Source organism: Scophthalmus maximus, chromosome 14 (genome assembly GCF_022379125.1).
Source record: "Scophthalmus maximus strain ysfricsl-2021 chromosome 14, ASM2237912v1, whole genome shotgun sequence".
Lineage (NCBI taxonomy): Eukaryota > Metazoa > Chordata > Actinopteri > Pleuronectiformes > Scophthalmidae > Scophthalmus > Scophthalmus maximus.
The window spans coordinates 11,087,371-11,115,349 of NC_061528.1; the positions used below are offsets into that span (position 1 = coordinate 11,087,371).

General features: G+C 39.6%; 1 protein-coding gene across 1 annotated transcript; it reads right to left on the minus strand.

Annotated features, from left to right (window-relative positions):
* Positions 1-2,903: 2,903 nt before the first annotated feature.
* On the minus strand, positions 2,904-27,898 carry scn1laa (sodium channel, voltage-gated, type I-like, alpha). The gene is made up of 27 exons (XM_035604361.2): positions 27,647-27,898; positions 23,304-23,620; positions 22,427-22,545; positions 22,062-22,151; positions 21,825-21,953; positions 21,051-21,142; positions 20,068-20,280; positions 19,914-19,977; positions 19,620-19,761; positions 17,163-17,369; positions 16,490-16,741; positions 15,528-15,902; positions 14,998-15,130; positions 14,657-14,895; positions 14,358-14,531; positions 13,916-14,272; positions 13,221-13,700; positions 10,822-10,954; positions 10,550-10,704; positions 10,088-10,261; positions 9,861-9,983; positions 7,730-8,005; positions 7,556-7,612; positions 6,635-6,772; positions 6,410-6,514; positions 6,033-6,303; positions 2,904-5,927 (listed from the first exon to the last, which is right to left on the minus strand). The coding sequence occupies exons 2-27, from the start codon at positions 23,565-23,567 to the stop codon at positions 4,735-4,737; spliced, it is 5,955 nt and encodes a 1,984-aa protein (XP_035460254.1). The 5' UTR covers positions 23,568-23,620; positions 27,647-27,898; the 3' UTR covers positions 2,904-4,734.
* Positions 27,899-27,979: the final 81 nt, after the last annotated feature.

Here is a 27,979-nt window from a genome sequence, read left to right on the forward strand (position 1 = left end):
ATCATTACTCTCTGCAGCACACATCAATGGAAGAGTAAATCAGGTTGGTATTGAGCTCTGAGCGTGCACAGCAATGGTAAATGTCTGTATACGGTACTACACTATTTAGCTCACTATTTATTTTACCATATAAACATGCATGATTCATGATAATGACAAATTTGTCATGATTCATTTATTAATCCAAATTGAATAAATAGCATTTTCAGTAATACTTATACATAGTAGTTACATGAAAGATAATCAAGGTGTTGTACTTTTCGAAGAGTGATAAATACTGCATGTGTTGTTGCACTTCCAAAGAATGCATCTGAAAACCTATTAGGGGAAATACTGTGGAATATCTAACCCCTGGGACATACTGCTGTAGCATTCTAATGGCTATATCCATTGTGGTTTGTACTGACCATTATTGATCAACGAGCCATTGCCAATAATACAAGCGGCTCACTTACAAATAAACTCTTCCATGTCTTTTTTTCATGTGTAGCAATAAAAAAAAGTTGCTTGTACTAATTTGAATTTAAAATGTATTATATTAATGTTTGTGGATTTCAATTTTCTTACATATTTGCACTAATCATACTGTTGTACTATCTTTTGATTGAGTGTGTTGTCTGTAAACTAAAGTATTTGTGATTGTGTGTCCTGCTGTGAGTTACTGGAGGAGTGGCCCACTTGAAACAGAGTGAGTTTGTGTGCGTGTGTGTGTGTGTGAGTGTGCGTGCGTACATACAATTTAGTGGTTGAGATAAAAAGTGAGTGCGTGCTATGACTGTCTGTCAGTCTGTGTTTGTCTATTAGCACATCAGGAACGTGGAGGGGGGGCTCACAACTACCCAATCTAATTTGATCTTCTTCCCATCTATCTACAGCAAATACAATTACAAAGCTGTTATGGGTAGCATTCTCAGATTTCTTACTGAAGTGTTTTTCATCATTCTCCTCCATGTGGGTGGCTAGATCCCAAGCCAAGTAGACATCCTTTCTCATATGTCCCAAATGTCTACATATTATTGCCCGAATCGCAAGACTCCTGGGTTGGAATTGGCAGACTGACTTCCGACCTTCCACCCTAATACACTCAAAGGGGCTTGATGTCCTGTTGCTGAGCAACTGGGGAGGAGAATCTGCAGAATCACTCTTGATACACTGGTCAGTAACCCCGCCTCTTGCCATGAGAGGGCCTGTGTTCTGCTTGTCTGGCTGTCTCTCATCATTTGATGAATCAAATTAAAAGCCCAATTTTTTTCCCCCAGTAAAGAATCTTTTGACATTTTCATACAAACATTTTCCAGTTTGTTTCCATTGCAATGACCTGACTTTTGAGAGCATGCTGGCCAACCTTTATTCACACAAAGCTCAACTGCTGACTGGCTTTGTCAGGAGAACAACATATGAGCCATAAAGCACAATGAGTGGATGTGGCACAAATTGATAATCACATCATCTTTGTGAGACAGAATGGCAGGAATAATCAGCACTTTGCCATCCGCCTTCTGTTTACTGCCCTTAGGATTCCGCAGTCACAATAGGTAAAAGCAATGTTGAACTGTAATGAATATTTGGACTGTTGTTAATAATTAATAAAAATGTTCCACCCACTTAAAAATGCTAATTGTTTCCGGCAGAAGCCACAAAGCGCACTCAGAAGCAAGATACTAGCTTCTGTCGCAGATGTTTGATGAAATAATTCTGCATGCTGAAATGAAAATATAAGAAAAATCTACACATGTTCAGCTCTGAAGCTCCCTTCTTGGCCAGGAGGAGACTGAAGCATTCTGAAGAAATTAGTTATTCAGTAAAGTATAATAAAGTTATACATTCGAGTGCACACAAGTGCCTTCAATATCCCCAGAGATTCAAGAGATCAATATATGTCGAACCATTAACAGTTTGAGTGCTCATTACATTTAGCACATGAAATAGACGCTGATAGCTTCAACATTTGACAGGTTCGCAAATGACACTAATGCTGATTATGGTTTGGTAGCTATCAGCAGTGTTGCAGTCATAAAGCTTACTACTGTCAAAGCTGATGCTCAATGCCTCTCAGTGACTGTAGTTAGTTCTTAAGATCTTTACATTCTTCAAAATGAAATCTGACAATTATCACAACAGTCTGACCATCACTCATCCACATCCACTTCACACACAGTATGATTATGAATCCTTGTCTGCTTTGATATGGTGAAATTAGTTTACAAAAATATATACTACAAAAAAGACAAAAAAAAAGACAAATCATGAAATCACCATATATTCCAAAAAATGTATACTAGGCTAATCAAAGTGGACTCATGCTCACACTGAATGCAAAGTAAATTACTCTTTTCTTGAACACAATAAGAACTGTGTGGGAAAAGAAAGTAAATGTATCCTGGTATTGATGATAACTCATCTCTGCTGCAATTAAGTCTCGTTTGCCAGTTAAAGATTGTTGTGCTCGGCCTCCATGTGACCTAAGATACCTAAAACCTTCTCTGATCCTGATTTACCCATTGGTCAAAATATATATATATATATACACACATATATATATATATATACACACATATATATACATATATATATATATATATATATATATATATATATATATATATATATATATATATATATATATATATACATACATATATATACATATAAAGAAACAAAAAGTAAAAATAAATATTATTTAATTTAACATCGTATTTGGCATAATATACACATTTAGTGTTTGAACCAGTATTTCACAGAAGACAAATGAAGCACAGAACTGGTGACAAGCTCAGGCTCAGTTAGGTTCACTAATATTTCTTTTTATGATCCACCCCTAATCACACTTTCACATTCAATTCAAAAATTAAGTAAACTAATTAAAACTGGCCTTATAAAATAAATGAAAGTTTTACACATACTTGAGGTACATGTAATCTTTATTCTTTTGGCTTTGCATTGAAATGGGTTATAGCAGTGTCTTGCATGCAATTTATTTATACACTACACAAGCATTGTGCATTTAAATGATGAGAGATGTTAAAATCTATGTAATCAAAACATTCTTTCATTATGCTCAAAGTACAGTGCAAGTATTGAAGGTTTTAATTACATGCAAAATATACTCACATGAATGGAATTATACTTTTACAACAACGGATGAAGCTGTGACACAGTTTCGAGTGGATGGCATGGGAAGAAGTGAAAAAGTAACACAGCTAAATGCCCATGTAAAATGTAAACAGAAGTCAGAAACAGCCAAGGGGACGAGAGATGAGTGATGCAATGTCCTTGAGACAATCATTCAGAATATTCGGAGCCATCTTTCATCCAATTAGATATTTAGAATGATAAAGATTGAGAGGTAAACTGTGTAAAAACAGTTTACTAAGCACAAAAAAAATAAAAATAAAAGTTCAACTTCCCATTTTTTCAGTCACTATTTCCAACTGAAAATATGCAGCTGAATAATCATATTACATCACCAGTAACCAACCACAGTCCTTCCTTCTAAGTCCAAACAAACAGTTCTAAATAGACATTTACATTTTCTCACCTCACAGCTCCTGCTGCATGTGTATCCCTATCTGCCAGAATGAAGCAGAACATGGAGAAAATAATGTGATATAATAACACAGGTAATACAATATATTTGCAATAATGGTCCAAAAATGAACAAAAAAATGACGACACGGTGGACACGGGGAGTACCCATGTATGTTGGAGGAGTCAAAAACAGTGACTGCTGTCGTACATATAGACAATATTACAGATGATCTTCTCCAACAGCAAACTGTCAGAGGTTTGTGGTTGAACGAGGTAACTTACGACGGGTACAGAGAAAATGTGCCAACAACATACTGAAGGCTTTGACTTAAACTTCCAGCTTTCAAAGACAAACCCTCGGTTGAGGATTGTTTGAGCACAGTTTCATGATAAATGTTGTACATAATTATCAACATTACAAACATACATGATAGCACACACACACAAATGATTCGACAAAACAATGTGTGGAGTCTTTCTGCCAAGTGTTGCTGCTCTGACACTGATGCTCAAGCATACTTGAGTATGACTAGATTTGTTTGGACCTTAGGCTATGTCTGTAATGTGTGTAAAATGATCAGTGTCCTGACTGTTAAGTTGGCATCAAGAAGCATGATAGACAGGGAGAGAGCCTGAAGAAAAGAGAACACTAGCATGCATAATCATGGTGAAACATTCATACAGGTCAACATTAATTGTTAACTGCAGCAACTCTGACACTGTCTCTTGGATTTGTCAAGTACTCTAAGTGCTATCAGTTAGCAAGACTAACCTAAAAGCAATGATTCTCATTATAAAGAGGACCCCTGAAGGAACAACCCTTCTGAAGAGTAAAAAAAAAAGTGTATAAAAAGTCCATTTAAGTCATTAAAGTCAATTTAAGTCAGTTAATACATCAGTGAGTGATATAATAATAATTCAAGACACTGGATAGCAGAATGATCTGCAACAGAAGCATTAACTAATGTGTCTTTCAAAACACTTTGAGAAACGTTTCCCATCACCACAAACAGCTCATCCTGGCTCCTCAACACAACCAAAATGGTCCCACTACAACCTTTCCATTTAGGCGCCAAAACCTCAAGTTAGCATGGTCAGTTTGGCATAGATATCCATAGAGAGGAAGAGAGATGTCTTTGTCAACTTTGAATGATGCAAACCTTCTGTCATTAATTAAAATGTCTTTGTTGTATCCCTAAGATCTGTTTATATATCATGCTCTTGGACATCTTTGGCCGCAACCTCCTTTTCACTTTTGTCTTTTTCATATTTGTTTTTTTCATCTGTGGTCACACTGTTACCTGACGGCTGAGAGGCAGTTGAAGGTGGTAGTTCGCTTCTATCGGCGGAAGAATGTTTTTTGAGTTCATCGGTGACAACAACCTGATTGTCAATGAGCGTTTCATTCTTTTGAATGTCATCATTGGATGTGTCCGAGGGCTTACTGGCAGGATTTTTCTTTGCATAATTTCTGAACGCTCTCTGGATGACAGTGGCTGAAATGTCCTCCTGTTTGCGGCGCAGAGTGGTCGTGATGGGTTCGTAGGACACTTTGGAAGGATTGGAGGCCATGAAGCGCTCCTCCATCTGCGCCCTCAGGATATCCATCTCCCCACCCTCACCTAGAACACGTTTTGTGAATGCAAACAGGATGTCCAGGCAGTGAATGCGTTCACCACTCACCATGGGAAGATCCATGGAGATCAGTTCGAGCCTGTTAGGCTTGGCTATGCGTAACGGTGGCTCCAAAGCATCTGCGAATTCTGACAGCTTATTGTACTCCATGAACTGTGATACATGAGGATCAAACCTTTCCCAGACCTCATAAAACATTTCAAAATCATCCTCACTTAGTGGGTCCGCGCTCTCCTCTGTGGCCACACTGAAGTTTTCCAGGATGACTGCAATGTACATATTCACCACAATCAGGAAACAGATTATGATGTAGCTCACGAAGAACGCAATTCCCACAGGAGGATTCCCACAGTCTCCCCTAGCAGAATTGCCAGGATGCTCCATGGTAAGATTGCAATCTTCTTTATCTGTGTTGAGAATGGGAGCTAGTAGGCCATCCCACCCTGCTGAGGTGGTGATCTGGAACAGACAGATCATGCTGTTGCCAAATGTCTCAAAATTGAAGAGGTCATCAATACCCTCTTCCTTCTTGACGTAGGCAAACTTTGACATGCCAAAGATTGCATAAATAAACATCACTAAGAAGAGCAGGAGACCAATGTTGAACAAAGCAGGAAGTGACATCATCAAGGCAAACAAGAGTGTCCGGATCCCTTTGGCGCTTTTAATAAGGCGGAGGACGCGGCCAATCCGAGCCAACCGGATGACTCTGAACAAGGTTGGCGAAACGAAATACTTCTCTATAATGTCTGAGAGAAACATACCTGAGGGCAGAAAGCAGAACACATTTAATAAACTACATACAAAGCACGTACACTGAGAAAATGAATGATTATGTTTATAGATATCTGGCGGGAGGTGTGTCATACCAATGATTGACAGAATGACAACGATGAAATCAAATATATTCCAGCCGTTTGTGAAAAAGTACTGGCGAAGAGAAATCATCTTCAACAAGCATTCTCCAGTGAAGATGCAAATGAATACTATATTGATTTTGTTGAGAATGTTTGCCTTTTTCTCCGACTGGTCATCAGTTTCCACCATCATCGTTACCATATTAAGCCATATTAGAACCATTATTAAAATATCGAATGCTTGTTTTGTGGTGAAGTCAAAGATGTATCCTTGAATCTTGTTCTGAAACAGACACGAGGCAGAGACAGATATTCATTTTAGGTCATATTAAATCAATATGGATTAGTAGTGATGCAGATTAAAGTCAGTCACGATTAAAGTTACATACTGATGGTCTAGGAATCGGTTTTTGTGGTTTCTTTGACCCCAGCTTTTTCATGGCATTGTAGTATTTCTTCTGTTCTTCGGTCATGAAGATGTCTTGACCTCCAAAGTAAAATGAGGATGTGAGACATGTTAAATCACAGCAACAGTGATGCTTTTAAAAAAGATATTTCCATCTGAATTCCAAGTAAAATATAAAATTTTGCTAAGAAAGTAGTTTGATACTTATCTTTTTCTTTTGCTGATTGAAATTGTCTATGATGACACCAATAAAGAGATTGAGTGTGAAGAAGGCTCCAAATATGATGAAAACAACAAAATACAGGTACATAATCAGGTTGATCTCATACTCGGGTTGTTCTCCTGGCTATAATAATGACAGAAAGAAGAGACGTTAGTAAATTGAAGTAAAGATTTAAAGATTTCTGTCCTTGTAAATTTGGCAAATGGTGGTTACAGTAACAGCAATTTCTTTATATTTTCAAATTCTGGGGAAATCTAAGGCTCCTCGAACAGAATTTTGGTGTATTTGTTCATAGCCAAACAAAATTTAATTTTGTTGTCATACAGAACAAATAATTGCCACAGCAATCTGAATCTTTGCTGCAAACAGTGAAAGTATCGTTGTGGCTGCTACTTCTTGTTCCATTATTGCCTTGCAAAATCGTAAGATGATGCAAAAAATTCCACAAATGACAGTGGTCTTGTTTTGTGATCACATTGTGCTGGTCGGCAATAGCAGTAAGTTAATACAGATTTTACACAGCACTGCACAACATTGAAAGACAATAAACCTCTTTTCTTTTCTATATTGCGATTTTAATGTTGTTCAATATTCAATATTTCTTTGAAAGACAAGAAGAAAAATATCTAGTCGTATAACAACATATAAAATGTGTATATTATATTTAATTTAAATCATTTAATTTTCAAATTTTCTATATATATACTATATATATGGATAATTACAGAATCTTAATACACAGAATGGCTATTACTCAGAGTAATAGTATCCAAACGGGTTTGATTCAATGCAAATTATACACTATAATACAACTTAAAGAATTGGGATATTGAGTGACACATTTTATAAGAGAGTTTACAAAACATATCATTTAACAGGATGAGCTGCACACGAAAACTGGATTACCTTGCTTGGAGAGTCGACAGCAGCATTCATGATCTGCATCCAGCCCTTGAATGTAGCCTATATGGAAACGGAAAATATATATTGTACTAGCCCTTTGATCGTTCCTTTATTTCAAACTCATCACCATTAAAGCAAAAAACATATTTACAACCATAAAATTTCACGCTAACTTACCACTTGCAGCAGTGCGAGGTATCCCGCAGCAACATTGTCAAAGTTGATTTTGACATTCTTCCAGCGAGCCGGGCTCTTGTCATAGGCCTTACACTCTGTCTCATTTTTAACCTCTGATGGAAGGAAAGGCTTACCGGTGGCTTTGTTAAAACAATGGTAGTACTTCCCCGCAAATAAGTTGACTCCCATGATGCTGAAGATGAGCCAAAATATGAGACATACCAGCAGCACATTGAAGATGGAGGGAATGGCTCCGAGCAGGGCATTGACAACGACCTGCACACCAACACACAAACAAAACTAATGTGTTCAGCAGGCGGAGACCTCAGAATGTAGCCTACGGCTGATACTCAACACAGCATACTCTGGTAAGAATAGGAAAACACTAGAGTGAATATGTTTCAGTGACAACATACACATCCACATCAGCTCATCACAGACCAAAGCTCTGATACAATAATAGCTGCATGGTAAAGCTTGGGGAATAATCAGGAGAGGAGGCAGTGGAGTAGACAGTGCATCTCAATTTTAAAAACATTGAATGAAAACACCTTGTAGAGGCAGGGAGACACCACAAAAGGTGATTACTGTAAACAGACATGAATAAAGCACGAAGAAATCCTGTTAAGGAACCCAGCAAAGATCATCCAAAACAGTAAAATTATAATGCACATTAGAAAGTGTTCATGCAAATGAGGGAATTCACTGGCTACCATTTGAGGAGAGACCATCATCATAACAGCGCTGTTAATCTAGACCACCACAATATGAAAGCAACTAATCATTATGTTTTATTGATTCCAGCGGCCGGCAACGATCCCTTTGAAGTTACATAAGTTATCAACCCCTGTTTAGATCATGCCTGTATTGCACAGCAAAATGTCATAATGGTATGAGAGGTAACAAAAATATAATTTCATTTCTATTCACTTCCTGAACATTCTGGGAGATATGCTGATTAACTGTCATTCATAATGAAAGCTACAGGGGTATAGATATCATATATCATATTTGTTTTTTGAATATGAGGCTGGAGCTTCAAAACATAAAAGGGCAACAAAATCCACTAACAAGCAGCTCTACAGCTTAATAATTAACATCTGCTTCCTCCTCCCAAACTGTTAATACAGTGTAGGACTAAAAATAAATAATACAAATAAATAGAGCGTGCTTTCAGACATAGCCAGCTTAATATAACCACCCATAAAATCATTTTATGGATTTAACAGCTGAGATATTACAAGTTAATTTGCAAGTTTTGGATATACAGATTTGTTTTACCTTTGGACAGAATCAGACTACGGTAGCTCCCCGACGCTGTTACCTCTCTTCATGTTAAACTGAGCAAACTGTCTACCAGCTTCATATTTCATGGACAGATATGAGGATAGCATCAATATTCTCAGCAAAAAATTTGTGACATGAGTGCATTCCCTTAAATGTCAAACTATTCCTTTGATCAAAATCCTGCATCACTGGTGTGACCAATCACAACCATTTATCTGATAATGGACGGGGTTTATACAATGACGCGGGAGAGAAGCGACTTTTGTAAACAACCAAGATGGCTGCCACAGGGGAACGAGCATTTGACTAAAAGTACCGGATATTTGCAAATATGTCCTACAAAACCAGCAACACTCGTTCACATTGTGGAATCATCATCATCATCTCTGCACGCTCTAGTCAGTTGACATTTTTGCATCACTCAACGGACATAATTCGTTGCTCTTACTGGTTGTAGTTTTATCCAATGGTGTGAGGAGGCATTTTGGTCTGGATCCATTGTGGTAACGGCTCTTGGAAATCGAAAATTAACTGAGAGGTCCCAGACTAATACGCATTTGAGTATTAATCTGGCTACGCCAGGCTAGTGAAATTATAGAGTATTGCAAAGGAAACTGATGCAATCAATTTCATAATTTATTAAAATGTAAGTCAAGCCCTAAGGAGAAACAGCTGGAGAGTGAGAATCAGGAAAGGAGAGGATATTCTTATTTACATGCAAATATTTTTGTGGTGATCTGCTGCTCTTCAGCAGAGTGACACCCGGGTTTCTATGAATGAGTAAGGCGGCAGCAGACAGTGCACCATGAGTCAGAGTGGGTCGGGGAAAGCCAGTGATCCTTACCCGCATGCCCTCGAACCGTGACAAGGCTCTCAGGGGCCTCAAAGCCCGCAGCGTTCTCAGAGACTTGATGGCACCGAATTCTGATAATCCAATGGCATTGGCTACCAAACTGACTATTGATACCTGTAAAACATGTCATGTGAAAAGCAGAAGGGACACATACAAGTACACTCAAGCGGCTCAGGTAAAAAGAATTGTGTGTTTCTGTGTGAGGGAAAGGCACTTACACCAACAATGACGAAGTCCAGCCAGCACCAGGCATTAGTGAAGTACTTGGCAAATCCGTATGCCACCCACTTCAGTAACATCTCAAGAATGAAGATGTAGGTGAAGATTTTGTCTGCAAACTCCAACATTATTTTGATAGTCTTCCTCTTCTCACTGTAGATATCTTCAAATGCCTGTGTGAAGAAAATTACAAAGATTAATTCAATGGGAAACTGAATGCAAATGTCAGTTGTGCCAACAATTTCTCACGGTTAATATCAAAGAAAGATTTCCGGTGTAACCTGTAAATGCCTGAGATTCTGTATGTATCGTTTTGCAATGGAAACTCAATGACACTAGATGAAACACATTAGTCTGACAATCTACTAACTGAGAGATGCCAGATACAATTATATAAATACATGACAGCAGCCAAGTCAGGTGTCAACTCTGTCGACATTTCACTTCCCACACAGACTAACCAGTGCTCCACTGCTAAGCAGGATCATGAAGATGATGAAGCTCTCAAACCAGCTGTGCTCCACAATCCGGTAACAGGTCTTTCTTAGGGTCCACCACACCTTCCACCAGCCCACGTCTACATTTACCTGACAACACTTGAACCTTTGCACACAACCTGAGCAAGAGACGAAGGGGAGATGGCGGTTTAGTTGTGCAATAAGGAGTAGCAGACAAACACCACGAATGTAGTCATTGCAGGTTCAGTGGTGGTGGTGGTTGTGGCAGTATTCACCATCAGGAAAGCAAGCGTCAGGGTACATAGAATCCTCAAGTTCAAAGTCAAGAGACTCTCTTCCCTCCCCATCGGGCAAACCATGCACCGTGCTACCCTCGGAGGAACTGAGCTGCCCATCATCGTCTACAATCTGTGGAGGAAGCCAGGTAGAACTAGTCTTAGATGAGCAAATACAACAAACAGAATTCAATGATTTACAATGGATAAAATAATAAAAAAAACAGTATTTGCTGTAACAAGACTTAACATTTGTGATTTGAAGGCTGACAGTGTTGTGCAGAATGCACATGTTCTCTCATTTGGTCTGTTGTTGTGTGGCTTTCTAAAGGGTGTGTCTACTAATAGCCGGTAGATGAGAACAGCTTGAATGCCTTACTGGAGAGTGCAGGAGCATTGAGCTGTCCTGGGACCAGCTAATGCAGTGCAGGGAATGATGTAAGCATGTGACTGGGATATTTAGTGAGCACTAAAGTCAACGTGTTTGTGTTGCCACTCCATCTATTCTGCTTGTGTCAGAGGGGCTTCATGTTGAATTTGTGTTAAGTCAAGTGTAAACCGTCAAAATTATAAATTGATTATTATGACATTATAATCATAGTTTAAAAACGGTGAAAATCAGCAATTCGTGGTGATTCATGGTGCAGTTGTCATCTTTGTTGGGGAATGCATAATTTGATTCGACGAAAATTTGCTGTCACAAAGCAATATGAAAAATGGCACATAATGTTATCTGCACACTGGTATTTTCCTGTCTATATGGCCTCTCCAGATTAAAGGGTCTTGATATATGGGGTCTTTGAGGGAATGCTCGTACCTTGTTGCCATGGTTGAGTGCTTCAAATTGACCACTGCGATGGAACATGCGACTATACCAACACTGAAATCCTTTGTCATGCACCACACATCTTAAACATTAATCTGCTTGTGATACGACTATGGCTACATCCATACTACTACATTTTCGTTTTAAAATTGAAACAATCTCCATCCACAAGCGTTTTCGCTCCGTATCAGTTTGAGTCCCCGTCCATACTAACAGACTTGAAAATGTATATCATTTGACCATTCACATACTGCATGTGCATACCGGCGTATGTCATTTCCTGTCACAAAGCAATATGAAAAATGGAAAAGTTTAAACCAGTTTCAAACTGAAATTTAATTAGATTTGAGTCTGTATTAGCAATTTAACAAAAGAAATTTTAAATTTTTTTATTTAAATCAAGAAAGATATTATCGCATAAAAATAAATGGGAATGAAGAGTTGGCAGAATGAAGTAATGGCAAAAGCAAATGAGCGATCTGCTGAAAAGGCTATTGGATGGTTACTGTAAATAACCATGAGAGTAAAATATTGATTTATAAAGTCTCCTAAAATTTTAATAGCATCTGTAAAGCAGCAGCACCGATCTTCACATTAAATATTATGTGTAAGAAAATTATTTAAAGCTGGGACAAAATTACTAAAAAATAACATTACAAGTATTCTTCATATGGTCAGTGTTTTCCTCTTTTCCCCCTTTCACACTGAGCTTCACTTCAATTCAAAGCAAACAGCCCCCTTAAAAGGACGATTCAGCTCCCGAGCACTCAGACTTAAATGGCACATAATGTTATCTGCACACTGGTATTTTCCTGTCTATATGGCCTCTCCAGATTAAAGGGTCATGATATATGGGGTCTTTGAGGGAATGCTCGTACCTTGTTGCCATGGTTGAGTGCTTCAAAGTGACCACTGCGATGGAACATGCGACTATACCAACACTGAAATCCTTTGTCATGCACCACACATCTTAAACATTAATCTGCTTGTGATACGACTATGGCTACATCCATACTACTACATTTTCGTTTTAAAATTGAAACAATCTCCATCCACAAGCGTTTTCCCTCCTGATCAGTTTGAGTCCCCGTCCATACTAACACACTTGAAAATGTATATCATTTGACCATTCACATACTCTGAGCATGTGCATACCGGCGTACACAAGAAGCAGATTGTCTTCTCTGCAGTTGATAACTTAGTTACAGAAAATACTACGAAGGAGAAACAACAATGGTGAAAAATTAAGAGCAGGGATTTCTTCTCTTGGAGTGAAAACAAAGTGGAACTGTTACTGATAGTAAGTGTTAGCGACACTTGCATTCACAGATGGAGGAAGATAATGTGGTGATTGCATCATACTACAAGAGTTTTCATACTAAAACGGTTCGAGCAGCGTGTCCAAACTGTTCAAGGCCCCATCGAAAACTGTAGTAGTGTGGACGGCATGCGTCAGCGTAGCATCAGTGATGTGTGCTAATGTGGATGTAGCCCTTGTTTCAGAGGAGCATTAACAACATCTAACTGTAAAAGCAACTTGACCAATCTGACCAATCCACAAGAGCATCCTTACCACATGGCATCCTGCTGGGTCAGATGAGACACTGCTGAAGTCCTCCGTGTTGAGGTTTTCAAAGTCTGACTCTCCCACAGCAATAGGAACAGTGATAGTCAGACTAGGATTGTTGATAAAAGACATTATAGAATCGTCACTCTTGCTGCTGACTATGTACTTGTCTCCATTTTTGTCCACTCCAGTCAGGTCCCCGTTGGCGTTCTTAGGAAAGTCTTTGATGGTGTGGTTGGGGACACCATTCGGCCCTAGAGGTCTGTGGAGCTCATTCAGTGATTTGTCATCACCCTTCCCTTTCTTCTTATCCCTGAGACAGACGCTGTTGCAGCTGCTTCGAAGCAGGGACTTGGCAATCGCAATGCCTTTGTGAATACGTCCAATGGCAATCTGCAGATTGTTCATCTCGCTGTCGTCCTCTGTCGCTGCCAGGTTGTCGGCACTGAATGAACTCAGTAGCAGGGCCAGGAACAGGTTCAGCACCTAGCAGACAATGGCATTACCTAGTGTAAGATGGCATTATCTTTTAGCTATGGTACTTTATGAGAAGAACAAAACATGTAGCTGTGTCATGGTCGCCCATGACACATTCTATTCTATTCTATTCATTCTATTATTCTATTCATCAATGAGCATCATCATCTAAAAAAATGTGACAAGTTGGACTAATGAATAGACAAGAAGAGATGATAATGTACCACAAGGTTTCCAATAACCATGACCATCATGTAGACAGTGATGCACATGGGCGTCCCAGCCACCTCCATACAGTCCCACATGGTCTCTATCCACTCTCCACAAAGCACTCGGAACACAATGAGGAATGAATGGAAGAAGTCGCTCATGTGCCAACGGGGCAGAGTGCAGTCGACAGAGATTTTACACACACATTCCTTGTAGCTTTTTCCAAACAGTTGCACGCCCACCACAGCAAAGATGAAGACGATAATGGCCAGCACCAGGGTCAGGTTGCCCAGAGCCCCCACTGAATTACCAATTATTTTGATCAGCGTGTTAAGAGTGGGCCATGATTTAGCCAACTTGAATACTCTCAGCTGTGAAAAGAAAACACATCAGTTCCACATGTTTCCGCACTGAAAATGTCCCTGAATATATTGTCAATGACACACATAGACTTACCAATCTGAATGATCTCAGAACAGACATGCCAACCACATTCTCCAAACAAAGCTCCATCAAGCTTAAACTGACAATGATTCCGTCAAAAATATTCCACCCCTCCTGGAAGTAGTAGTATGGGTCCAATGCAATGATCTTAAGGACCATTTCAGCAGTGAAGATGCTAGTGAAGACCTTTATAAGAAACCCCCCCCAAAAAACAGAAATACTGAGCATTAATAATTAATAATAATAATAAATTAAACAATCTTCATTTGGGAAAAAGATTTACAGTACACTACATTCTACATTTCACTCACCTGATTGCCAACAGTCAGCATATTGCTGAAATTCGTGGTCATTGGATAATGTTCCATGGCCATAAACAATGTATTGAGAACAATGCAGATGGTGATGGTTAGATCCACAAATGGGTCCATTACAATTAGTTTAACCACTCTCTTGATCTTCAGCCATGCTGGAAAACATTCCCAGATGAGGAAGGTTTGGGCAAAATTGTACCAGCAAGAGGGACACTTCTGCCTCGACTCTTCCAGCTCTGATGTACAGATGGGTGGTAAAAACAGAACAAAAATAAATATCTATGTATAAATAACATTTATCTTTTGATATCCACAATTCATTCAAGATAGATACCTACCCTCCAATGTGCTGGTTATGACACTAGCTGTACTATGAGCTCGCTGTCTGGCCTCTGGGCCATCAAGGAAGTACATACACTCCTGGTTTGGTCCCCCACTGGCCTGTCTGTACCCCGAGTCAGTGGTGTCAGCCTGGGGGTAGAGATGTCACAGATGCAACTGTTACAGACGATAACAAACCACATTAAACTGGGTGTACAATCGTAGTGAATCAGGAACGAAAGTGTAGTTTTATTTCATGTAATGGCTAAATGTGGGAGCTTCAGAATGCACCACTACAAAGAGCTTTAAAAATGGGCCCCTGTACGTACGGGCATAAGCACACAACAGTTATTGTTCACTGCACAGCATTCTGGAATGAATAGAACCCGAATGCTGCATGGACAATAGAAATCAATTAAAAACCTTTTGGTTTTGAAAAATGATTACAACTACTTTCATTATATGATTTGTTGTCAATACAGTGTGAGTGAGACAGAGCTACAGGCAAATGAAATAGGACCATGTGGACTCGACAAGACTTCCTTACGTTGTCTGCAGTGGAGACGAAATCTACTGTCACTTTAGGCAGACGGAGCCCCACAGGTGATGATGGGACAGAATTCCCACCCACCAGAGACACCACCCCATTGCAGTCTACAGAACTGTGCTTGATCCCACAGGGTGGAAGCCGGCGATGTGACAAGAAGCTGCACTGGCTTAAGCTGCTGCTGCTGCGCCGATCAAAAGTCCGGGGGAAAAGTAAAGAGCCTCTCCGGCTTAGGTTATCCTCAAAAATACTTTTCTCATCATCAGCAAACTCATTCTCTGAGTCTGCGTCCTGCGCTTGGCTTCGGAAACTGAAAATGCTGGTCCTGCTGTTCCGTCTGGATGAGAACAGGTGTCCTCGAAAACTCAGAAAGGACTAGGGAAGAAGAATATATTCTTCAGTGGGCACATGACACATGCTAAGAAAGAACGGCGATGGCGATGTTTGACTGTGCAAATGAAAAAGGTGTTTTTCTGTGATGAGGTAAAGAAAAGCAAGAAGCAAAATGAAGAAGATGATGATGATGATGATGATGTCACAGTGACAGCGTTTTGAGGAAACTGCAAAATTCAAATGTTGGTGGTGACTCAGGTAAAGATGAGGATCATGACGAATAATAACATTATGATGATGATCATAATGATGATAAGCATTGTATAATAAGGAAAATCGTAAAATCAAAAATGCATCCTGATGATGATTGACAATGACAAGAATGTACGAAGTTGTTGAAGACAACAAAGAAGATGATGATTACAATGATGATGATGATGATACCAGTGACGTTACTGATAAAGATGATGATGAATTAAAAAAAGTAATTGTTATAGCACTGAAAGAAACATTGCATTAACCCAATTGCATGACCTGAAAGTAATCACAAAAGCATAAATACATAATGAATAATGCAACATACAATACTAAATACTCTTTCAATAGGTAATACTATGATCGTGACGAACCTGATGTGCGGAAGAGCATTTCATATCGTAGTTGAGCGGGTTTGCATCCACGGAGAAGCGGCAGCGAGTCCTATTTATACTACACTGCGACTCCTCAGCCCCTTTGCCCTCCTCCTCCTTTCGTTTTTTTCGCCTGTTGCGTCTCTCTTTGGCACTTTTGGAGCTGAGCTTGGAGGTGTCAGCCGAGCTCTCAATGCCACCAGCTTTGTCACCGACCTCCCCAGTCTCAGCAACAGCTGCAGTTGCTGCTGCCTTGAAGAGGAAAGAGAGGACAAATCTATGTGACTCGTCGTGTGGTATTTTCCCACACAGAGTCAGCATAGTGGTGCTCACGGAGAAGGTTGCCGCTCAGTTGCAAGCTTGTGAGCACTTTGGCATTGTGAGATCCAAAAATATATTCACAATCATGGACACCACACTAAGTTAACATTTTTACAATTATACCTTCTTTATGATTTGTTACCTTGCATACATTTTGTTTCTTTTGGAAACTCCCAATTAAGGAAACTAGGCTCATCAAGGATTCTCTAATCTGTTTTTCACTGCTGTGGCAATTTGAAATGAACAGCGAAAGAATTTGAACTTTTGGTGCTATAGAGCAAGATGGGTAAAACATGTTGTAGATGGTATGGCATTAAAATAATGACATCTATAGGGATGAGCCGCCGTGTACCTGAGCGTCCTCTTGCTGCCGTTTTAGCTGCTCCATCATGGCCTGAAATTTCTCCTCCTTCTCCTTAGTCTCCTTCAGGGTGGCCTGGCTCTGCTCCTCATAGGCCATGGCCACTACAGCCAAGATCAGGTTGATCAGGTAGAAAGAACCGAGGAATATCACCAGCACAAAAAACAACATGTAAGGCTTCCCAGATGCCCGCAACGTCTGGAACGAACACAAAAATATTTCTGGTCAGAGAAATGATGTTGATTATTAGTAATCGCCAATGCATTTGTACTTACAGCATTTGATAGACTTACTTGATATAATGATTGTTTTCTTCTTATTGTCTTATTGCCACATTACTTTTTGGTAAACTGTCTGTATGTATAAAAGGACAATGTCCTGTAAATTGATTGATATTGTGATATTGTGGCTGTGGCTGAGGTTACGTGAGGTAAGCGCTTCCCCCCACTTGTTTGTGCTCAAAATATTTTGAAAATGAATGGCGAGATTCCCATTCACAATAGATTAATAAACGTAAAAGAAATCGATTAACTTTAAATGAATCAATTAAAATACCCTGTGATTTGCTGAGGACAAACGTCTAATGAATTTGCTGTGCAGATTCATACGCCATGCTGGTGTCACCCTCAGGTCACACCAATGTCTCATTTCCAGTACAATACTCACTGTGAATGTAACTAGTGTGGTTCGAGACAAATGAGTCAGGAAGTAGGTATAGGTATTAGTACATACACTGAGCTTCTTTTATTTATTCAAGGGCAGACAAATCTGGGTTTGAATACGATTGTCAATCAAAGTTAAAAAAAACTGCTATCATTCAACCAACTATCATTGTTCCACATCATGATGAAAGATTGCTGATAGCCCCTAACAGGTAATGCTACCCAATAACACACAGTGCTGAACTGTTGTTAAGGTTAAGCAGTGGCCTATTCATTGGAAACCTATTTACCTTTTTAAGGCCATTCACAATGTGTTTGCCTGAGTCTTTGTGGGACTCATCTTTGTTCCTTTTAGCCAAGATGCACCTGCACTTCATTTGGAGCTTTTGTTTGAACAGGATGTACAAAATACACCCTTTAATACCAATATTGTAATATGAGAATGCTTTGTCTTTGACAGAGCCCCTCCTTAACACCGTGAGCACTGCCTTTTTGCCTTGTATTTTGAAAAGCAGACAGTACAAATACAGCAACCTGAACAATGCATGAGGTCAAACAATTCATGAGCCCACCTCCAAAACATATTCTGAAAGGGTCACTGAGCCATCCAAAAAACCCCAAGGAAGATTCATAATGGCAGTATGGCAAAAGTAACTAGCTTCATCCAAAACACAGCTACACAGGTCAATCTAGATTAACTTCATTCACAGAGCAACTAAACACAGCGACCTGTGCTTGATAGTTACATGCTCTCAAGTGTTAGCCTTATTACACAATTTTCTTTTTGTCACTCCTTTCAACGGACTTAGAGCGGAAATAGACAAGTTTTTGGATTAAACTTGTCATAATGATGTTAAAACTGATTGCACAATGTCAAGGAAATAGAAAAACAATACCATCTACTCATATATTGGGTCCCATAGGCCTTGCCTCCACCATGTTACGCTCTTGGCCACCAGGACGCTGTTTTCGCAGAAAAATGACGACTCGATTTACAGCACAAAAGAACTGCTTCACCCATCGCGTAACCAAAACAAAGAAGAGACTAGCGTTCTCCTGGTATATGCCCAGTGAGGGAAATGGCAGGTGGTGGAATAGCCGAAGTGACAAAAAAAAAACTCAACCTCGCCAGAGCCAAAGAATCCTGTTGACGGAGAAACAAAGGGCGAAGAAAGGAGTGTGATAGAAAAAGAGATAAAACAAGAGTGAACCTCGGACGAGTATTCACTTCATGTAGAGAGCTCCGGGACTTGAGAGGCTTCAATAACGACACGCAGTTTGTGTTCTTTCTAATAGATCAGGAAGTTACACAATCAACCTGACTGCAAACTCTGAGGAAAAGTACCTGTCCTAACCGGGGCGTCTTGCTACTGCAGCGCTTTTACGACTGACCAAACAATAATACCACCTGGAACCACTAGGGGCACAAAAGTTGTCTGCTGCCTCTTTAACTTGACTGACAAAAAGAGGCAGGGCACGTCCTTGTCGAACAGTGAATAACAACCAACCAATCAATTCACACCAACAAGTTGAGTCTCCAATTAAGCTAACATGCATGCTTATTGGCCGTGGGAGCAAGTCGGAGTAGAACAGCCAGGGAGAACATGACTCCACACAGAAACTGAACTTTCAAACCCAGAATTTTCTGTGAGGCAAATGTGCTAACTACTGCACCACACTTCTGCCCCCATAGTATTTTTGTATGTGTGTATAAATTGAAAATCATTAACAAAGGGGTTAATATGACTAGAAAGAGACTTTTGGTCTTCCTAATTCCACTGCCTACCTGTTGATAAAGCTTTTCCCAATAATCCTGTGTCATTAGCCTAAACAGAGAAAGGAAGGCCCAGCCAAATGAGTCAAAGCTGGTGTAGTCATAGTCTGGGTTCTTTCCCACTTTGAGGCAAGTGAAACCCTCTGGACACTGCCTGCAACAAACAGAAAGTCTGTGAAGCTCTGAGGACATCACACTACTGCCTATTCACATGGTATGACAATGTTTCATGCCTAATCAAGTCATATGAGAATTATATTCATTCTCTAGTGTATAGCCTCCAACTTAGGCAGGGAATAAACTTACCCAGCTTCAGTGCTCATTCCACAAAGCAGTGGATCTGTCTTTCCTGGAAGGTAATAATAATGACCTGGTTGGGAGAGAGGCAAAATCAGTTTTGATATTTAAGGTTAGGATTGTGGTCGTTACTCAAAGCAGAAGAGGGAAATGAACTACTCACTCTCATTGATCAAGAACGCTGATTGGTTGAAGTTGTTCCCGCTCTCCGTCGTGTTATATAATGTGCCGTTCCGTACACACTTCTGCTTTAAATGGCCCATAAACAATTGCAACCCTATGAGGGCAAAGACGCTTAAGCAGAAGACCGTAAGGATCATCACATCAGAAAGCCTCTTCACTGACTGGAACAACGCACCAACGATGGTCTTCAGGCCTACCAGATATAGTATCAATTAATTACCCTAAGTAGTCAATTACAATATATTGCCAAAATACAATACACAAAACAATGCCACTGAGCTCTGTCTTGAAGTAACACATATATTCTTTAACTTTTTCCTCAGCTATCATCTGCCGAGAGGGCAGTTAGATGATGGTCTTTCACAATTACGGTATGTTTTAATAGCAAAAAAACTCAGTGTTTATCAATAAAGCCTCAGTGTAGCAGTTAGACTGAGGTAAGTAACACAGGATGTGGTGTGCATGCATGTCTGTGATGATGTATGTACAACAAATAATGGGATTATGCCTTCATTAAACACAAGCAAAGAAAATTGAATGGCAGTTTAGAATAGTCCTCTCAGAAACATCAGTGCAAAAAGAAAAAATAATGTCCAAAAGACATAAGCAAATGGCACAGATCTCACAGAGTAAATATGCAAACGACTATGTCTCTGTAGTTCCTTAGGGGGGAAATAAACAAAAACATTAAATCTGGCATTAGAGTCAAACAGCTGGATCTAGAAAGAGACTCCCATTTCATCTATAGCTCTCACCTGGGATGCCCAAGATTGTTTCGGGGGATAGGATTGCAGCTAAAAAAAACTCTGACATATCTGTGATAAGGCAGTGGACGGGTGGTCTAATGGAGCATCCCAGCATACATGTCACGGCAGTTGCAAGGGGAGGTAATTCAAGGAGGAGAGGAGGTTGAGGTGAAGCGTGCAAGAGACTACCTAACATGCAGTCGCTCCTGCGGCTTACCTGGGATAACTGAAATGGCTTTGAAAGCTCTCAGCACTCTGAACGTGCGCAGAGCTGAAAAATTGCGAAGGACTAGAAACTCTGTTACATACCTGCAGGGAAACTTAAAATTACTATGGCATATTTACTCAGACAACAATACATGTAACATAGATTGAACCGCACAATGCAACCTTGATACGCTACATGATTACATTTTGTACATACAGTATCAGGTGAAGTTACAGTACGAACTGAAAGCATGCACATTGGTGAGGGTAAAATGATAATGAGACCATTGTGATGAGAAATAAACCAGGCCCCATGTGATATATAGATTTAAAGGTTGGTGCTATTCAATATTAACATAAAGACCGAAACCATCAATGACCCTTCTAACATGTATTGTCTGAAGGCGCATTCCTCTCTGCTGAAGACCTCAATTGTTGATTAAAAACAAACCAGATTAAAGATTCACATCTCCAATAGGAACCAATTTGATTTTGGCTGCATGCCAAAGACAGTTCAGGTAAACCAAAAAAATAATTCATTATTATTATTTGGGGATTAGTTGACAGTAAGAAAAATACATGATAAGCCTATGCTTAATGGCCTAGCTTGGATTTAGGGCAAAATTTTATTTGGTAATATAGATGTAAGTAATGATCAAACATGCTGTTGCTTTTGTTTCAAGAAGTAAAACCAGTAAAACTTTGCTGGTTGCCACCTTGTGCACCTTGAACACAAGGTCTTTACTATGACACACATAATTAGAATAGAATTATAACTACTTACGCCATAACAATGACACAGAAATCCAGCCAGTTCCAGGGATCTCTTAGAAATGTGAACTTTCCGACACAGAACCCTTGAGCTAAAACCTTAACGAGGAATTCAAAGGTATAGATGCCAGTAAATGTGTACCTGTTGGGAAAAAAAGTGTATCTGTTAATCCAAATGGCATCTACACTGTATATGATATATTTGCGATACATATGTGATTCAATGTGCAATTCATGGAATAAAACGTACTCCACATTCTTTGCCCACTCAGGCAGTCCACTCTGTGTCATAAATCCACAGTTGATGAGGATGGTACACATGATCACCACGTTGAACAATTTGCAGGCCGTTGTCAAGGAAGTCATTTGTTTTACTATGGAACAAAACAATTTTCTACATTCATCATATAGGGCATACCTCCACCAAGGCCCACAGTCTCCTTAAATGTAATCAATCTGCACTAAATTGAGCACAGTTTGAGATATCAGTCCCCAAAATATGGCAATTTTTTTTCATTAGGATGGATCCTCAACAAAAGTTAATAGGCTCTTTTGCGCAGGCTTAAAATGAACATCATTAGTGCTTATCAGATTAATATTGTGATGAAAGGATATGAGTGTACCAAAATCTTAATTGATATTCTTCTGAGAAGGTTGAAAGGGCTCAGCAGGTACAAGGCAGGCGCGGCGTTGAAGCGGAAGATGACCTTTCTTTTGTTTAATACTACGAAAGTCTGAGAGAAAAAGAGAGATATGTATGAAATTCTATTAGACTGACTTGCAATTTTTTTCATTATAGTTTACAAAAAATAACTACAATTGCACTCAGTAGAGCGCATACCACCACCAAAGGGCCAGCAGTGTCCTTGAATCCACCAAGCCAAACAAAATACACACACTCATAGATATCAATCCCCTAAATATGTCGGAATTTCCCTGTGAAATCTGTGAAAATGTCACAAAAAAAAAACACCTCTCGCAATTTCAATAAAAGTGTTAACATTTGATAGGTTCTTTCTTGGCCCACGTCCACCAAGTTACGTAGAAATCCATTCAGTAATCCTGCTGACAAACAAACAAACAAAAAAAACAACAAACCAACAGACAGGGGTGAAAAAATTACTTCCTTGGCAGAGGCAACATCCAACAGCATGTGGTTACTTAAGTGAACATATCACTAATCCCATTTTGTATATTGCTGATGAACCTCATATAATTCCTTTACACCGGCCTTGTCTTCCTGTCATCTTAGAGTCAAAGCCTCTGCCAAGACCACAACACTGGATTTAAACAGCTGCATGCAGCTTCTTTAGGATTATTAAACCACATCTTATCCCTACAAAGAATCAAAATATACATATGGAAGTTCATTCTTGTTCAGCCTCTGAAACTCTAAGTCTAATACTTCGGTCTTGTGATGACAACTGAGCAAAAGGATTCGTCTGCTCTTCATAATGATGAGACCAAATCAAACTTGAAATTGTGAACCTACCTTCTGATTACAGTAGGAGGGGTCCAGGTCCTCCAGCGGTGTCGACACCATGCCTTTGGGAATGTCCCCATACAGGATAGGGAGGTATTTGCCTGCCACCAGGTCACGGCTGGGCTTAAGGTCATCCTCGTCATCGCGTTTTCTCTTCTCGCCCTTGGGCTTCTTGGCGTTCTCCTCTTCAATCCGTGCCTCGATGGCTTTGAGGGACTCACGACTAAAGGGGCGGAAGCTGTCTGGGCCTGGCGGTACAAGCAGCTGTGCCATTTTTTCATCCTGCACCTTCAGAGTGAACAGCTAGCCTCCGACATGAGAAAGGCCTGAGGGGTCAGAGGAGAAAAAAGACTGAAGAAGCTGATTTACATCCTTGTTCCCGAACATGAAATATTATTCAATTGAAAAATGTAACTCAACGATTTTAATGTGGAATGATTAACCTCTGGCTAATCAACTGTATTTCTGGTAACAAAATCCCGCTGACAAACTACTTCAAATGGAGGAGAGGAGGGCGGGTGCAGTTCAGAGCTTTGCTCCGAGATCATCCTCTCAGGAAGTGGGAGGCTATAATGAGCCTACAGATGTCTGTCATGCACATAAATTCCTGCCGGCTGTGGTAAAATTAGATCTCATTATCTGCTCTTCTGGAGGTAAAATTAAGATTTGACATGACAATGATCAATTTCAGGTAAGATTCTGGCTCCTCTCCTCCATCCCTCAAAATGAAAAGTCCACTTTTGCCTCAAAGCCTGAGACGGTATTAAATATGAATGCACTACAGACTACAAGGCATTTCTCTGGGAGCCCTGCCACTGAGATCTTTTGCCTGATCTGAATGTAATAGTGTAATAGAACACTTCCACCCGCTGTGCTGTAATGCAAGAAATCAATCGCAAACACACTGATCAATCAGCTGCCCTCGGCATCGAGTTGTACATGCTTGTGACGCAATTGTGACAACGGAGGGGATGTCCAACAACTGGGGGGAAAAAATCTCTGAGTTTGAAATACATGTCGGTTTTATGCTGAAACACAGAAGAACAATACAAAAAACAACGGAGACACGGTTGAGTTCAATAGAGACACAAACAATGACATTTTTAAGTGGATTTTAAATGGGACTGATTGTGGAATTGTACAAATTACTATCAAATTTATGACAACACTGAGTCAGCTTTTGCTCGGAACTATCCATGAACTCTTCTCTATGATTATGTCCTATATCCGAAGGTCTATTATATAAACTTCAATAGTGTACGTACACTTATTATGAATGAGATATTATTCCCCATGGAAGATGAAGTTTATGGTTCAAAAAGCCACTTTCATATGATATTTGTACTTTACCGTGCTCGTTTTTGGGACAAGATGAAAACTGTCCAAGATACCTCCACACATTTTAAGTCTATTTTACCTCATGAAGTACGTCTCATGTGTAAATATAAAACATGCTTTCTTTGTCTGTGTCAGTTTCTTCTCGAATGCATGCGGAAATGAACAATGACCCAGTGCGCTGATATTAAAGTACCTCAACTGAGAATCATTGTCTCTTGTGTCTGTTTTGAATCAGAAGAACCATCTACAGTTGTACCTACACATTACATATTGAACACACTGTTCAATATTTCCCATTATTATCAATGAACAAATTAGTTTGATTTTTGATTCACATGTTAACTACTCCTCTCCTCTGCTTCAGAAGCAGAAACATCACTGACATCAGCTTATGTTCATAATAGTTTGATCATTGTCAGACAAAAGATCAAAAATATTCATTCAGGAGTAAACTTGATAAAACTATATTATCAGTCAAACCACTCAATATTTTGAGTGGTTCTTTTCTATCGAGTAATTTGATCATATTATTTACATTTCAATGTCACTGTCACAAGTCGCTTTGACCTAATTTACCTGCTGGTATCAGCGTTTTTTCTCATATCATATTACAACTTCTGGTTCTGACAATGTTGCTTGCAATTAACAACTCGGCCTCTTCCACATGAGCGCACGCATAGCCAGGTTAGAAAACCTAACTTTGTCGTACAGGTTATGAGGACGGCCGATGAAGAAGCCAGTTAAAGAAAACATACCCTGGCAATGATGAACGTCATGATACAGGCCCCTCAGCCCTTTATCTATATATATGTGCTTTCTAACATTCTATTTCACACAAAATACATGAATAGTTCATTAAAAATTACAGTATTTTCAAATTATGGGATCGATTTTACTGGTGCTGAATGGGTTTGGGTCGGTGATGAAGTGTGTTTCAAATATGCCCCCTCCTACATAGATGATGTTCATGGCCCACCTACTCGGCCTTTATGTGTGAAACACACAATCAGACAATTTGTGTGATAAGTGAATGCACCATCATAGTTCAGAGTAAACACGTGTAGCCCTTCGTTACAATGCATCACATATTGTTTACATGGTGCAGTAGATGTGGAAGCCCATATCTTTTATTTCCATCAAGTAAGATAGACTTTGAAATTGCCTAATGAACACAAAATAAAACAAACTTCAATTTGGTGTTCACCCCGACAAGGTCAACCTGCGGTGCCTAACCTCTAAAGAGGTATGCATCATTCTGTCACTATGTTCCCAACTCACACGCAACTTGAGATATGAACCGCCACATTGAAGCTTCAAATAGGCCCACTTCAATACTATCTGCAACCTGTCGGCATCATGACCTTGCGCTGACTAACCTAAAATAGTTGCATTTGTTTCCACCAACTTTCGCTGGAGCAGAATGTCAACACATTAGTTTGGTATTTGCTGTTCACGATGACTTTAACTGTGTCCTGCCGACAAGCATCAAGCGATGACTGGCCTTGGCCTCGGGCCACCAATCCGATTCACCTGCAGGTATACTAAACACTTACGCAGTGTCAAAGGGAAGCTCAGCTTGTGAATATTTAATGTACATAACTCATTTCAAACTGTTGATTTCATTGACGTGAAAATGCTTCTTGATAATTGGTTGAAGTGAGGGATGCTTCGTGATAGATTCAGACCTGCGAATAAAACACAAGGAAAAGCTACACTGGGTGTAGGACAAAGACATTGGTGACAATTTCACTGACATTAAATTTGAACAGCGACGATAAGTCGATTAAATTAATACATTATTTGGTAAATGGATTCTTTTTTTTTTTTAAGTCGCAGCTACTCAAATGTGAATATCTTCTGGTTCCTTTAGCCTGCTTTAACAGCATTATGAATATCTTTGGGCTTTGCATTGTATTATTATTATTATTATTATTATTATTAGTATTATTATTATTATTATTATTAATTATTCAAGGAAATTATCAACAGATTAATAATGATGTTAAAATGCGTAGCTGCAGCCTACATTAAATGCACTTGTACATTTTGGGTTTTTTTAATTAAGAAAAATACAAGTTTTACTTGTTGGCCTGAGTTTTTTTTCTCTCTGAGATATACAGTACAGCTAACCTTACTTTAACTATAACTATATCTCGGTTTTGGACGACTCCCTAGCCCTTTATGTTGACAAGCCCGGTAGGCCAACAACGGAGCTGCAAAGCAAAAAATAGTAGAATAGTAGTTTAAACCATGGTTACTGATTAGTAGGTTGACGTCCATCAATCAGTGGGATCTAAAATAACACGTACTTTTAAACATACCTGTATGCAGCGTGATCACAACTCAGTATCTGTGGGCTCCTCTGGGACCAACACACTCAAAGCTCTTAAGTGCTCACAACTAATGCCCCGCTGCCTCTTACAGACCAGACTACAGGATCACAATTTGATCCTGCTCTTTCTGGGCGTTGGCGAAAAGATGATACAGTCATTTTTTTTTAATGTAGAAACCCGCTGCGTGGTCACAGTGATAGAAAGCAAAAGAAAAAAAGAAAAAAACCCTAACCCTAATTGACAGCAATCTAATCATGATGCTGATTATCATGCAAGCAGGAAGTCCTCTGAGTGTGGGCTAATGATTGCTGCCATATCAATTAACTTCTGCAATATTTTAAAGCCCATTATTTGCACTGTAGTCTTTGCCAATATGAACTAGAAGTTCACTCACCGCCCCCCCACCCCACCCCCATACAGACCTTCCAACACTGTTTATCAATGAAACATGCCTTTTGAAAATATGCTAAAATGTGATGTAGAAAAGCTACGTCATATTTGTCAAGTTTAAAACCCCCAAAGCCAGTTTCTAAATATAATTACAAATGTGGTAGATAGATAGATATAGATAGATAGATAGATAGATAGATACTTTTTCTCAGCTGATATCCATAAAAACATTTTCAGAAATAAACGCAGATAAAAAGCACATACAACTTTCCCAGATTCTGTTCAACTCACCATCAGTTTGCCATCCTCGACAGGTGAACAACACTTGAGTCAATACCGTGGACGAACTTCGCTGCGGGTGAAATGTTGTTCAAAAGAATACCCTGTCCGTCCGTGTATGGCGTTTGACGCTCGTCTCGGCGCAGAACTGCTCATTGCCACGATTTGAACAAGGAAAACCCGAGAGGGAGGGAGAGAGAGAGGGCCACAGTGTCCTCCGCCCCTCCGCGCGGCAGAGTCAGAGACATTACACTCGGTGCTGCGAGCTTCCGGAAGTTCATGGGCAGCAAGTGAGAGGATGGGTGGAAGACTGGATGGATGCTGTTGCGCTGGACGTCGCGCGTA